This window comes from Aquarana catesbeiana, linkage group LG01, assembly GCF_042186555.1.
Source record: "Aquarana catesbeiana isolate 2022-GZ linkage group LG01, ASM4218655v1, whole genome shotgun sequence".
NCBI lineage: Eukaryota > Metazoa > Chordata > Amphibia > Anura > Ranidae > Aquarana > Aquarana catesbeiana.
Window position 1 is genome coordinate 260,476,292 of NC_133324.1, and position 15,149 is coordinate 260,491,440.

The window sequence follows — 15,149 nt, forward strand, 5'->3', positions numbered from 1 at the left end:
AAATTTTAGGCACCGTAGTTTGCCGCCATTCCACAGGCAGACGCAATTTTAAAGCGTGACATGTTAGGTATCTATTTACTCTGCGTAACGTTATCTTTCACATTATGCAAACAAATTCATAAAAGCGCCCCCCCCCCCCAAAAAAAAACCTGCGTTTGAAGAACCGCTGCGCAAATATTGTGTGACATAATAAAAATTGCAACACTGTATTTTATTCTATAGGGTCTGTGTTAAAAAAAAATAAATATATGTGGGTCTATGTTAAAAAAAAAAAAAATATATATATATATATATATATATATATATATATATATATATATATATATATATATATATATGTTTGTGGGTTCTCTGTAATTTACTAGCAAATAAAGGTAGATTTTTACATGTAGGAGCGAAGTGTCAGAAATGGCCCGGGTGGCAAGTGGTTAAGTATGTTGTGTAATATGTTTCTTCTTATTTAAAAGGTTTGACTGATAAAATGAGAAGTGATTTTAATGTGATGAAAGACTTAGCAACGCACACTCGGCTAGCCCCAGAGAAAAGGAAAAATCGAGTTTCAAGATTCTTAAATTACATTCACAAGTAAGCTTTTCCCTTTGATTTTATTTTGCCAATATTCAAATATTTTTCCTGTTTTTTGCTGAAACCTTCATATTTAATAAAATAATGGAAAGCATTGATGTAAAGTACTACACCCACAGCTCTTTATTTCATACACTCGAAGGGTGCGCTATGTAACAGTAATTAATGAATTTGGCCACACGGAAATGGCATCTGCACAATTATTTTCTACCAAGATGGCCTAAAGTAAGTGTATAAAGCAATCCTACTGGAGTTCTTTAACAATTGCTTTTTTAACAAAAATACAAGTGCATTTTTTTTTTTTTATAAATCTTTATAAAAGACAGGATATCACATTGCAAGATTATAAAACTGTGAGTATAGAATCACATCCATCTGGATGAACGGCTTTTAGGTGATATACCAGTCATTTTTCCTTGGTATTTAACAAAAAGGAAGAGTAACATAGGAAGAAAAACAAGAACATCGATGCTATCAGTCATGTATACTGAATACTAGACAGTCACTTTTTAACTGGTGTAGCTAGCATTGATAACAAGAAAAAGGGAGAAAAATACACCAACAGTGTGCAAGGTGACAAAAACAGAAAAGAGAAAAAAAAAAAAAAAATTAATTTAAAAGCATGCTTGTCTTAGTCCCGGGGCTATAAAAGCTGGACAGGTCTTTCCCAGGGTTTAGGCTAAGTTCAGTTGTGCAAACAGTTTTTAAGGTGGTCTGAGCGGGGTCCCCCGGAGAGAGGGGGGCAACATACGCCTCCAACTAACCTCTCTCCGCGCTCCCCACCTCTCAGCCCCCCCCAAAATCACCCGACAAAGCCATATCAGCATAATGACACTAGAACACCCCCTGTACGGGGTGTCTCAAGGCCATAAATCTCCAAGGACCATCCGGTTCCTTTGCTTAGTCATTTCTTATTCGTCACCTGGCAACATACATATTATTTTGTTTTTAAACGAGCAACCATAACTAGTTAAAGCTCAATAGAGTATTTAGGAAAGAGGAGAAAAGAAAAAGAGAAGAAGAAATAGTCTGGAACATACCTGGGAACCCGTGTCCAGCTCCGCCCCCCGTCGAGGCCCTCCCGACAGCACCATACCTACTAAAAATTATAACAGTAGAAGGGAACACATGTCCCTTAAGTGTTTGTCACCTTAGTTTATCTCGGGTCTTGGTTCTCTGCTCCCCTCTGTGGGTCAATAAGGCGTCCTTTCAAGGATGGGTCAGCTAGCTCAAGAAGGGCTATGTCTAGGCTAGAAGGAATGTGACTTAAGTCTGAGGTATATATTGTCCAGGGTTGCCACATCGCCGTGAAGCGGTCTCTAACTCCTTTACATGTGGCAATCCAGTCCTCTGCCTCACGGATATCTCCCACCTTGCGATACCATTCCTCTCTAGATGGGACTTGCGACCGCTTCCAGTATATAGGGAGAAGCCGCTTTGCCGCGTTAAGCAAGTGGGGCAGTATACTTTTTTTATACTGGCGTATTGGCATGGGAGGAATGTGTAGCAGGAAACGTTCCGGAGAGAGATGAATTTCAATGCCCATGATATCTTTAATTTGTGATTTAATTGCAGGACAATCCCACCAAATATGGAGGAGAGTGCCTTTGTGGCCGCAACCTCTCCAACATAGTTCCGATGTTGCTGGATATATTTTCGCTAACTCTGTCGGTACCCGGTACCAGCGCATCATTATTTTGTAATTCATTTCTTGCGTCTTAGAATCAATGGAACTAGACCGAGTGAGTTGATAGAGGGCAGATAGCTGGGCAGAAGTAAAGACTACCCCCAAGTCTCGTTCCCACATCCTGATGTATGGCGGTTTCACTGTTGGGGTAGCAAAGCTGAGCAACTGATACAGTCCCGAGATCATATGTGGAATTGGTTCTTCGTCTATGAATAGCCGCTCAAACGGTGTAAGGGAGGAAATATCTCTTATAGAGCTTCCGTGTTGTTTAAAAAAGTGATGAAGTTGCCTATATCGCCAAAAGTCCATAGGGAAACTCCCTGACCGGGCTCTGAGGGCTTCTAGTGAGACTAATTTACCACTTTCCATCAGTTTACCACAACAGGCATTACTGTCATCCACCCAGGAGCCAAAAAATCCTATCTGTTCCCCAGGCAGGAACCATTGGTATCCTCCCAGCGGGGCCAGAGGTGACACGGGGGGCGCCAGGTCCAAACTAGTATTGAGTCGGTCCCAGGCTTTCAAAAGCTGGGTCGTCAATGGAGACGCATAGATTGATAATCCCCTGTGCTCCCGGGCCAACCATGGGGCATATGCCAGATTTCTTCCCGCTATATACTTTTCCAATGAGACCCATACTTTGGAGTGTGCGTGGAAGCGCCAATACAAGTGCATTTTTAACAAAAGTAAGCCTATATAAAATAGCTGTCTTCATCATTTATAAAGGATTTTATTTGGGTTACCTTGGCAGAAAGCCCAATTTTCCTTCCCCAGTAATTTTTCAGGACAGCCACATAGATGATTTGTTGTTCCCTCTACAACAGGGTCTCCAAACTTTCTAAACAAGAGGCCAGTTTACTGTTCTTTATACTTGAGGGGGGCAGACTGTACCCCAGCAGTGGTGTCCGTGGGAGGAATTGTACTCATTTATTGGTGTCAGTGGAGGAATAGTTCCCCATCATTGGTGTCAGGCCTTTCTTCGTCCTGAGTGGACGTACAGGAACGCCCCTCAGAACAGTTTGCCGTTTGCGGCTGCACGATCCTGTGATGGTTGTGATCGCAGGACGCAGCCAAAACTGGATCCGGATATGGGCACTGTGATTGGCCCTCCCAATAACGTGACAGCTGTGTCCAATCACAGCCTTCAGAGTATAAACAGGGACACATGTCAGGAAAGCTCTGTGTAAGAAATGATTCTACATACAGTTGTCACAGATCTCCACACACAGTACATCAAGCACCACTGTCCCTGTCCCCATAGACATCTGTAGCAGTGCACAAAACATCTGTCAGTGTCCCATCACATCTGTATCCATGCACAAAACATCTGTAGCAGTGCACATCTGCCAGTGTCCCCATGAACATCTGTACCAGTGCAAATAAACATCTGCAATTGTGTTCAGTTGTCACATAAACATCTGTCAGTGTCCACCGGTGGATGATCAATATCTGTCATAGTGTACAAGTGCACAAAATATCTGTCAGTGTACCAGTGTCCCCCCAATAAATTATGAAAATTATTTAAAGCGCCACTGTCCCTCCAAGCTTGTCTGCAAAGGCGAACGCACACTTTGGTCCCGTACGCATACACAAACAGCGATCGCACCATCTGAGATATCGCCGCAAATGTCAGAGCAAGAGCAATAATTGTAGCTCCAGCCCTTCTATGCAACTCTAAACTGGTAACCAATAAAGGTTTATAAAGCACCACCTATGGAGATTTTTAAATACCGAAGTTTGGCATCATTTCACAAGCATGAATAATTTTGAAGTGTGATGTTTGGTATCTATTTACCTGACGAAACACCATATTTTATATTTAACCACCTCAATACAGGGCACTTACACCCCCTTCCTGCCCAAGCCATTTTTCAGTTTTCAACGCTGTCGCACTTTGAATGACAATTGCGCGGTCATATTACACTGCACCCTAATTAAATTTTTATCATTTTTTCCCCACAAATAGAGCTTTCTTTTGGTGGTATTTGATCACCTCTGCGGTTTTTATTTATTGCGCTATAAACAAAAGAAGAGGGACAATTTTGAAAAAACACAATATTTTTTACTTTTTGCTATAATAAATATCCAATTTTTTTTTTTAACAAATTTTTCCCTCAGTTTAGGGCGATATGTATTCTTCTACATATTTTTGGTAAAAAAAAATTGCGATAAGCGTATATTGATTGGTTTGCGCAAAAGTTATAGCATCTACAAAATAGGGGATAGATTTATAGCATTTTTATTATATATTTATTTTTTACTAGTAATGGCGGCGATCTGCAATTTTTATTGTGACTGCGATATTGCGGCGGACACATCGGACACTTTTGACACATTTTTGGGACCATTCACATTTATACAGCGATCAATGCTATAAAATTGCATTGATTACTGTGTAAATGTGACTGGCAGGGAAGGGGTTAACACTAGGGGGCGCTCGAGGGGTTAATGTATGACCTAAGGAGGTGATTCTAACTGTGGGGGGAGGGGACTGACTGGGGGAGGTGACCGATCGCTGTCCCTATGTACAAGGGACACGCCATCAGTCTCCTCTCCTCTCTGACAGGACGTGGATCTGTGTTTACATGCACAGATCCACGCTCCTGCTCTGTTACCCGGCAATCGCGGGTGCCCGGCGGACATCGCGGCCGCCGGGCACGCGCACCGGGTCCCGAGCGACGCAGCGGGCGCGCGTGCGCGCCCCCTAGTGGCTCGGGAGGGCGAGGACGTCATATGACGTCCTCCCAGAACAATAGAAGCCTCGTCCCGTCGTCATATGACGGTGGGCGGTGGCTTAGTGGTTAAGCAAAAATGTGGGTATTGTCTTTGTGTACATTTAAATTCATTAAAATGTATTTGTGCGTTAGTGTGTAAAATTGCATTAGAAACAGTGCAGTGCAAATACCGCGTGACATAAAAAAATTTGCAAAGCCCACCTTTTTATTTTCTAGGGCCTCTGCTACTAAAAAATATATAATGTTTGAGGGCCATTTTGTAGCAAAAATACAGCTTTTTACTTGTAAACAAAAAGTGTCAGAATAAGGTCTGGTCTTAAAGTGGATAATGCCTTAAGGTGCTCCTTGGATATTGTGCTTCTATATGTGGCAAGGCTGTGAAAAAGTATATCACACATGTGGTATTGCCATACTCGGGACGAGTAGCAGAGTGGGTTTTGAAGTGTAGTTGCAAGTATGCCTATTCCGTGTGTAAGAAATAACTTGTTAATTTGACATTTTTGTGGAAAAAAAATGAATTTCTTAATTTTTCAAAGAATTGGGAAAAAATTACAACTTCAAAAAACTTGTCATGCCTCCTACTAAATACCTTGCTCTGTCTACTTTCCAAAAACAGGTCATTTGGGGAATATTTGTACTGTCTTGACATGTTGGGTTTCAAGAAATGAGATCGTCAGTACATGAGGTGTGATCAATTTTCAGTGATTTGTACCATAGCTTTTAGGCTGCTTTCACACTGAGGCGCTTTACAGGCGCTATAGCGCTAAAAATTGCACCTTCATAGCGCCTGTAAAGAGCCTTTCCTGTCACTCCAGTGTGAAAGCCCGATGGGGCACTGTTCAGTGGGAGGAATAGTGCCCCATCGTTGGTGCCGGTGGGACGAATAGTGCCCAATCATTGGTATCACTCTGAGGAATAGTGCCCCATTATTGGTGTCTGTGAGTGGAAGGGTGCCCATCACTGGTATCAGTGTGCAAAATAGTCCTTAACTGTTGATGATAGTGGCAAGAATTATACCCCCATGTTAGTATCATTAGGAGGAATTGTGCCCCAAGGGCCAGATAAAAGCAAGCAAAGGGGCTCATCCGGCCCACAGGTTACAGTTTGGAGACCACTGCTCTACAATGAACACATCAAATATATTCAAAGCCCCTCCCAGCCAGAAACATTGAAATGTCTTTTTTTTTCCTTGCACCTGTTTGGCCATTGGATAAATTAAAAGAAATGCAGCGCTCTCACCAAGGGAGTCTCCTGAGTATAGACGTAGAGTCCATTATAGGGTGCTCAGGCTGTTGTGCCCTCCAGACAACACTTAGGCAACAGTTAAAATTGGAAAAGCCGGCAACTCCATGTCCATATCCAAATGTAAATGTTTATTGGTACATGTAAAAAGATACAAGGGCTGACGCGTTTCCGCATACCGCCTTGGTCACAGCACAAAGCTAAAAATGACAAACATGCTATATATAGTAAATAAGAAGAGACCAGCCCCATCCACCTCTTGAACAATAATCCAATCATGCTAATGAATCTGTCGGACTGCCAAGCTGATGGGAATGGGGAGAGGAAGAGAGATCATATACCACTAATGAGAAACATGAAAAAGATAAAATAAACCAAAAAAGAAAGAGCAAAAAAGAGAAGAGAGAAAGAGGGAACAAAGAAGAGGAAAATAATGACCTATATTCCCAAATATCATTATAAACACTAGCATATAAAATGAATGAGCATATAGCATATAAAGTGAATTGTAACATGCCTTCAAGGACCTATTTTGCACATATAAATAGATGGGTGTGAAATAAAAAAGGAATCCTTTGCCCCCTTTTTATGTAAAAATTCCAATTCTATACAAATCCATGTACAGGTCCCAAACAAATTTCTACTTCATTGAATGTTGTAGAAAGCTGGAGAAAATGTAAAAGACAGCTAAACTTGACTGCTATTTTAACCACTTGCTGACTGCTGCACACCGATATACGTCGGCACAATAGCAGTGATAGGCAAATGGACGTCCCCTTTAAGAGCCGTGGATAGCAGGCGCGCGCAAGCCTGTCGCGTACAGTGGGACCGACGGACTCTATGTCTGCCTGTCTCCCGGCAATCTTGTCACGGAGCCTCAGAACGGGGATGTGCCTATGTAAACAAGATATTTCCCCGTTCTGGCTTGTGTCATGACAGAGATCACTGCTCCCTGTCATAGGGAGCGGTGATCGCTGTCATGTGACTTGAAGGCCCCCCCCCCCACAGTTAGAATCACTCCCTAGGACGCACTTAACCTCTTCATCGCCCCTTAGTGGTTAACCCCTTCACTGCCAGTGTCATTTACACAGTAATCAGTGCATTTTTATAGAACTGATCGCTGTATAAATGACAATGGTCCCAAAATAGTGTCCGACAAATCCGCCATAATGTCGCAGTCCCGATAAAAATCGCAGATCGCTGCCATTACTAATAAAAAAATTAAAATGCCATAAAACTATCCCCTATTTTGTAGACGCTATAACTTTTGCACAAACCAATGAATATACGCTTATTGCAATTTTTTTTTACTAAAAATATGTAGAAGAATACATATCGGCCTATGCCTTTTTTTCCCAAAATTGTCGCTTTTTTTTTGTTTATAGTGCAAAAAATAAAAAACGCAGAGGTGATCAAACACCACCAAAAGAAAGCTCTATTTGTGGGGAAAAAAGGTCAATTTTGTTTGGATGCAAAGTCGCACGACCGCGCAATTGTCAGTTAAAGCGACAGTGCCAAATCGCAAAAAGTGCTCTGGTCAGGAATGGGGTAAAATCTTCCGGGGCTGAAGCGGTTAAGAAAAGATCCACATCATATCTATTGTTCAAGCCTGTGGAAAATCTGCTATGGAGGTTAAATCCACCAGACCTCTTTGCAAGTGTTTTCGATGGATGTCACCCGCTATGGGAGATTCTTTAACCCTTGCCAGACCACAAAACCTAAATGAGTCCACATTGCCTGCATGGGCATATTTAACCACTTCAATACAGAGCACTTAAACACCTTCCCGCCCAGACCAATTTTCAGCTTTCAGTGCTCTCACACTTTGAATGACAATTACTCTGTCATGCTACACTGTATCCAAACAAAATTTTTATCATTTTTTCCTCACAATTAGAGCTTTGTTTTGGTGGTATTTAATTTAATTTTTTGTGATGTAAGAGAAAAAATGGCGAGAATTTTGAAAAAAAAAAACACAAAACTTTTTTTTAGTTTCTATTGTAAAATTTTGCAAATAAGTCATTTTTCTTCATACATTTAAGCCAAAATTTATACTGCTACATCTCTTTGGTAAAAATAACCCAAAGTACTGGATATTATTTAGTCTGTGTGAAAGTTATAGAGTCTACAAGTTAGGGTGCAAATCAGTGAAAATTGATCACATCTGATCACACCTGATGTACTGAAGGCCTATCTCATTTCTTGAGACACTTACAATCAAGAAAAGTACAAATACCCCCCAAATGACCCCTTTTTGGAACGTAGACAGTCCAAGGTATTTAGTAAGAGGCATGGTGAGTTTTTTGAAGTTGTAATTTTTTCCCGCAATTCTTGGGAAAATGAAGAATTTTTTTTTTTTTTTAACACAAACTTATCGTATTGACAGGTTATTTCTTCAACACAGCATGCGCATATTTGCAACTACACCCAAAAATACATTCTGCTACACCTCCTGAGTATGGCGATACCACATGTGTGAGACTTTTACACAGCCTGGCCACATACAGAGGCCTAACATCCAAGTAGCACCTCCAGGCATTCTAGGAGCAAAATTACACATATAATTTCATGACGACCTATCTCAATTTTGAAGGCCCTAGAGCACCAGGACAATGGAAACGCCTACAAAATGACCCCATTTTGGAAAGCAAACACTCCAATGTATAATCTATGAGGCATAATGAGTTTTTTTAACGGTTCATTTTTTTCCAGAAGTTTTCAGAAAACGTGGAAAAAAAATGAAAACGCATTTTTTTTTTCACAAAGTTGTCCATTTATAAATATTTCCAACACATAACATGTACATTCAAAAATGACACCCCAAAATACATTTTGCTACTCCTGAGTATGGCGATACCACATGTGTGAGACTTTTACACAGCCTGGCCACATACAGAGGCCCACCATTGAAGTAGCACCTTCAGGCGTTCTACAAGCATAAATTACACTAATTTCCTGACAACCTATTATTTTTGAAGATCCTTATATTGCACTTATATACCAAAAATTACACTCCAAAATAAATTCTATTGAGGAAAGGGCAAAGAAAAAAGAAAAAAAAGTATTACCTGTGGTTTTAGTAGTGTCCCCAGAGGAGAGAATTGGTGCAGGCAGCAGGCAGGGATGTGCTTAGCAACAATAGTAATTATCCAGGCAGCAGGCAGGAATATTGTCTATAGTCAGCACAAGGATATCGTCAGCACAGCCAAAGCATTTGTCAATAGAAATTGTCCAGGCAGAGACAGCCAGCACAGCCATAATATTGGTCCTGGTACACCGCTACCTCCCTGCACTCATTATTGTACCGCTCTCCAGCCCTTCATAAACATACTGCCTCTTGCTACAGCTAATTATTTCCATAGTCCAGGTAGTAGGCAGAGGTGTGGTCAGTTTATGCTGCAGGCAGGGGGATGGCGGTAGTAAGTCAGCAGCAGGCTGAGGGCTGCAATCAGGCAAGACCTGTGCACAGGAGCACAGGGTCTTTGACCCACCCAAATCTCTATGAAGCTTCCGGACTCCAGACCCTAATCCGGAAATTACGAAACCCGGAGACAACAAAAAAAATAGTTTTCTCCATCCGGAAAAACATTTCTGGAGCCCCTCATATTTGAGACCCCTTTGTGCTACAGTAGCAGGGCAACAGATCAGTGCAAGCGGTAGGCAAAAGCATAGTCCCTAAAACAGGCCAGAGTCAGATGACGTACAAGCAGTCCAAGTGGTAAGGAGAAGCGTAGTTGGTAAAACAGGCCATGGTCAGTTCACATGTAATCAGTCCAAAAGGTAGGCAGAAGCGTAGTTGGTAAAACAGGCCAGGGTCAGTTCACATGTAAGCAGTCCAAACGATTGGCAGAGGCATAGTCGAAAAACAGGCCACGGTCAGTTCACGTAGAAGACAGTGGTATGGTTATTTGAGGAATCATGGGAAATGGTCAGCACAGTTGATGAAAATGGGGAAATGGTTAAGAATATGGGCTAATATATTAGGGATGTGTGATATAGTCTGATGCATTCACCAATGCAAAGGTCGGGTTTGGAGGGACACTGGGGACAATGGCAGCTGGTATCTCTTCGAAATCCTTTATTGCTGCATACTTTACATCTTTTTTGGCGTCTTCGGCCTGCTTCAGATGGTGGAATGCGGTCCGGGAAGTGGCGTTCATGAAGTCGGCTAACAGCATCAGAGCTAAGGTTTTCTGGGGGGGAGGCAACGTGACAACTTCTACGAATTTCAGGAAATGGCCAGGGCTTTCAGTGGATTTGGTGTAAATTATGTAGGCATTATAAATGGCCAAATGAATTAAATAGAGTGCTACTTTTTTGTACCAGAAACGGGACCTCCTTATTGCTAAACAGGGCTGTAGCATTTGGTCGTTGAAATCCAAATGTACAGATTGTAATCTTGTACACATTTTGGCTTTACAATGGGACCTCGTCTTCTCTGAACTTCAATTGTAGTGTTGTCATAGATGGTGGACATCATGTACACATTCCTGGTATCCTTCCACCTCAAGGCCAGCACTTGGTTGCATCTCAAAGTTGCTCTTTCTCCCCTTCGCAATTTCTTATTTACTATGGCTTGTGGGAAGCCCTTCCTATTATTTCTGGAGATTCCACAGGCCAGGGTTTGTGCGAGGTATAGGTGTTTGAAAAGGTGCAGGCTTGTGTAGAAGTTATCCATGTATATGCAGTAACCTTTCTTCAGTAGTGGATATGCCAGGTCCCATACAATTTTACCAGTTATGCCCATGTAGGCCGGGCACTCAGGGGGCTGGAGCTGGGAATCTCTTCCTTCGTATATGCGGAACGCATACAGATATCTCGTGACTCTCTTGCAAAGCTTATAAAATGTCACTGTGTATTTGACCCTTTTGCTAGGAATGTAATGTTTTATTCCTAGTCGGCCTGAAAAGGGTACCAGGGACTCATCTACACATATATGCTTATCGGAGACATAGAGTTCTGCAAATCGTTGGGAAAAGAAATTAATGAGTGGGCAAATTTTATATAATTTATCGTTATTTGGATGATTGCGGGGAGGGCACTGGGTGTTGTCACTGAAATGAAGAAAGCGCATTATCTTCTCGTATCAGGACCTGGACATTACAGAAGAATATATGGGCATGTGGTTAATGGGGTGGGTGGACCAATAGGCATGTCCTTCATTTTTTTTTGTATGCCCCATGTTTATGGTGAGGCTTATAAACATTTTGAACTCCTCCAGAGTGAAATCCTTCCACTCAAATGGACGGGCGGGTTGTTGGCAATATGCTGCTGGACATATAAATTGGTCTGGTCCACGATAAGTTGCAGCAAAGTGTTGGGCAAAGATAAATGAAAACAATCAGTTTCAGAAAAATTTTGGGTATTGGCCTGCACACCTGGCTATGCGGTGAAAGGGGGAATTCTTGCTGATCCTGAGTCAGAAGGCAGCCATGTTGGCTTGGCAAGACCATCTGGGAGATATGTAGCGGCCCTGGCTCTTGGGGGACGTGGTACTCTAATGCTGGTAGTTGGAGTTCCTGTGCTGGCATTTGGGCAGGATACTGCGGAAGTGCTGGTACTGGGCATTTCTCGTGGCCTTTAGCTGGCGGCAGCTCTGGTACTGGGCCTTTGGTTTTGGGGTCTATCGCTGACAGCAGCGCTGGTACTGGCCTGGGAATTTGATCCTGGGGTATATTGCTGGTGGCTGCCTGGTTTCCAGAGTGCTGTGCTCTTTTAGGAGGGATCCATTCTTCCTCTGATTCGTTTGCCGATCCACTACTATCGATCGGTTCAAATGCTGAATTTGATTCACAATCGGAATTGGCATTTGAATCTGAGAACTCCCCGCTGCTCTCATCAGTCATTGGGAGGATCTGGAATGCCTCCTCACTTGTATAGAATCTTTTGGACATTTTTTCTGATGGGCTGTGCGACGGGTGACAAATGACGGTTACTGATGGGCGACAGGTGATCGGTGACAGGTCACGGTCACTGATGGGTGACAGGTGATGTGTGACAGTCACTGGTGGGTAGCAGGTGACGTGCGACGGTCAGTGGTGAGTGACAGGTGATGTGTGATGGTCACTGGTGGGTGACAGGTGATGGGTGACAGTCACTGATGGCAGTCTCTGATGGTGACTGGTGCACTTTATGGGACTGATAGGTGACAGATGAGGGTCACGGATGGGTCACTGATGGCGGTCACTGATGGCGGTCACTGGCGATGGTCACTGATGGGTGACAGGCGCTGACGGCAGTCTCTTGATGGTGACAGGTGCACTTTGTGGGCACTGATGGGTGACAGGTGCACTTTTTGGGCAATGAGTGACAGGTGCACTTTTATAAGCACTGATGTGGTGACTGTTGGGTTACAGCTGTAATGGGGGGGTTTGCTTTGTGTTGGTGCAGTACACTACAATACACACATAGATCAGTCACTCACTGCTCCTGGCTCTTCTCTCCTCACACTGGAAATGGTGTGTGAGGAGAGAAGAGCCGCTAACAGCTAGTAACCGGTCTTTGTTTACATCTAGTGAACCGGTGTGAATGGATTGCAGCCGATCACGTGGTAAACAGCCACCAGCCACTGGCTGTTTACCCTTGTCGGTGACGAGCAACGTTCCTGGGAACACGCTGCCACCGATGTGACCGCACTGCGTGCTCCGATCGTGCGCATGCACACTCTAAAGCTGGGAATACCCCTTTGTGATCGGCCGTGACATAATCGCGGCCGATCATATGGTGAACAGCCATGTCCAATCGCTGTTCACCCCGTCGGTGACACGCTGTGTCCCGGGGACACGGCGACACCGACCGTGCAGGGCTGCGCGCCGCGATCGCGTGCATGCCCCGTGTGAATCAGCCGCCGTCATATGACAGCCGCCCAGAACAAGAGCCACACTGTCCGCCGTCATATGATGATGGGCGGGCGGCAACAGGTTAATAATTCTGCAAAAATGTGAACAATTCTGTCAATATGGGGTGCTGTGTGTAAATTAATGAGAAAAAAAAAATGAACTTAAATGATTTTAGCAAATGGCTGCAATATAACAAAAAAATTTAAGGGAGTCTTTCCGTCCCCACTGTAATTTCCTGACTACCGATCTCATTTTTAAAGGCTCTTAATATTTCTAACACATAACATGTACATACCAAATAACAAAAGATTACCTGTGGTTTTAGTAGGGCAGTGGTCCACAGGAGAGCATCGGTCCAGGCAGCAGGCAGGGATGTGATCAGCGACAGCAAAAGCAATCGTTCAGGCAGCAGGCAGGAATACTGTCCATAGTTAGTACAGGCAGAGATACTGTCATCACAGCTAAAGCATTGGTCCAGGTAGCAGGCAGAGATGTCCAGGCATAAATACTGTCCATAGTCAGTAGAGGCAGCAGGTTGAGATATGGTCAACACAGCCAAAGTATTGGTCCAGGCTGCAGAAAAAAAAACAGTCCATAAAGTCCTGGGTCATTACAGGCAGCGATATGGTCAGCACAGCCAACATATTGGTCCAGGCAGCAGGAAGGACCATGAAGCTTAGGGCCAGGGGGCAGGGGTAGAGGCTTCTTCCACCCAAATCTCTTTGAAGCCTCCGGATAACCAGACCCTGTTCTGAGAACACAGAAAACCAAAAACTGATTTTCTCTACTCAGAACGCTATTCTGGAGCCCCTCACATATGTGAGACCCCTGTGTAAAAGGGCAAAAGATCAGTCCAAGTGGCAGGCAAAAACATGGTCGATTTAATAGGACGAGGTCGGTGCACGTGGAAGTCAGAAACGTGGTTAAAACGGCAGGCAAAGGCATCATCGGTAAATAGGCTGAGGTTGTTGCACGTGGAAGTCAGAAACGTGGTTAAACCGGCAGGCAAAGACATTGTCGGTAAACAGGCCAAGGTCAGTTAACATGGAAGGTAGAAACATCGTGGCAGGCAAATGATCCACACAGGTATTTGAAATGGGGAAATGGCAGTCTGTTACTAATAAGCTGAACTAATATCTGATGGATGTGTTTTAATTTTTGAAGCAATCACCGATACACAGGCCAGGTTGGGAGGGACATTGGGGACAATAATAACTTGTCCCCAGTATCTCTTCTAGTTCCTCCACTTGAGCATTCTTTTGGCGTCTTCTTCTGGATTCTGCGGGGGAAATGTTATAGGAAAAATGTTGCTCATGAAGTTGACTCACACTATCAAGAGCGTATGCTTCCTGGGGTAGGTCCTTGCTGGTAAATAAGGGCAGTGACAATGTTTTCAATATGTTTGAGGTAGGTGATTGGTTGGTTTTACGTGGGTAAACAGCCATTTGGATGTTTACCCTGATAGGGCTATGTCCAGGGGACACGCGCCATCTCCGATCGGCGCGCATTAGGCACGAACACGATTTATTTTGACATGTGACCGGCTGTTATTGGACACAGCCGATCACATGGTAAACAGCAAATTTCATTAGCTGTTTACCCTGATCGGGAATGTGCTGTGTCCGAGGGACAAGCGTCATCCCCGATTGCCATGGTGCACACCCCCAGGGGCTCGCAATAGCGGCGCATCCTGGCGGACTTCATATGACGTCCGGTCAGGATTTTCAAACCACTTTGCCACCGTCCTTTTGTAATAGGGCGAGCTGCAAGTGGTTAAAATGCTTAGAGACCTTTGTCGTTAATATAGGTTGCCCCATGATAGTGTTCACCAGTTCTGGTTCGTATTTGCGGTGTTGTACTCCCTACGTATTGTAGTTTACACAAAACACACTCCACTGCATAAACAACATTTGTAGTCCCGCAATTAATAAAATTGCGTATTGTGAACTCTCTACCAGTGGCACAGGCAACAAAATACTTTTAGCAGTCTAGTTTAGTTGTCTTTTACATTTTTCTCCAGCTTTCTACAACATTCAGTTAAGTAGTGTTTGAGACATGTAG

At 43.5% G+C, this 15,149-nt stretch overlaps 1 protein-coding gene across 1 annotated transcript in view; it reads left to right on the forward strand.

Annotated features, from left to right (window-relative positions):
- Positions 1–15,149, forward strand: part of PIWIL1 (piwi like RNA-mediated gene silencing 1) — a 766,743-nt gene that overhangs the window by 403,414 nt on the left and 348,180 nt on the right. Inside the window, exon 12 of the mRNA XM_073597707.1 lies at positions 468–585. Within this exon, the coding sequence (XP_073453808.1) occupies positions 468–585 (118 nt within the window). The remainder of the gene's footprint in view (positions 1–467; positions 586–15,149) is intronic.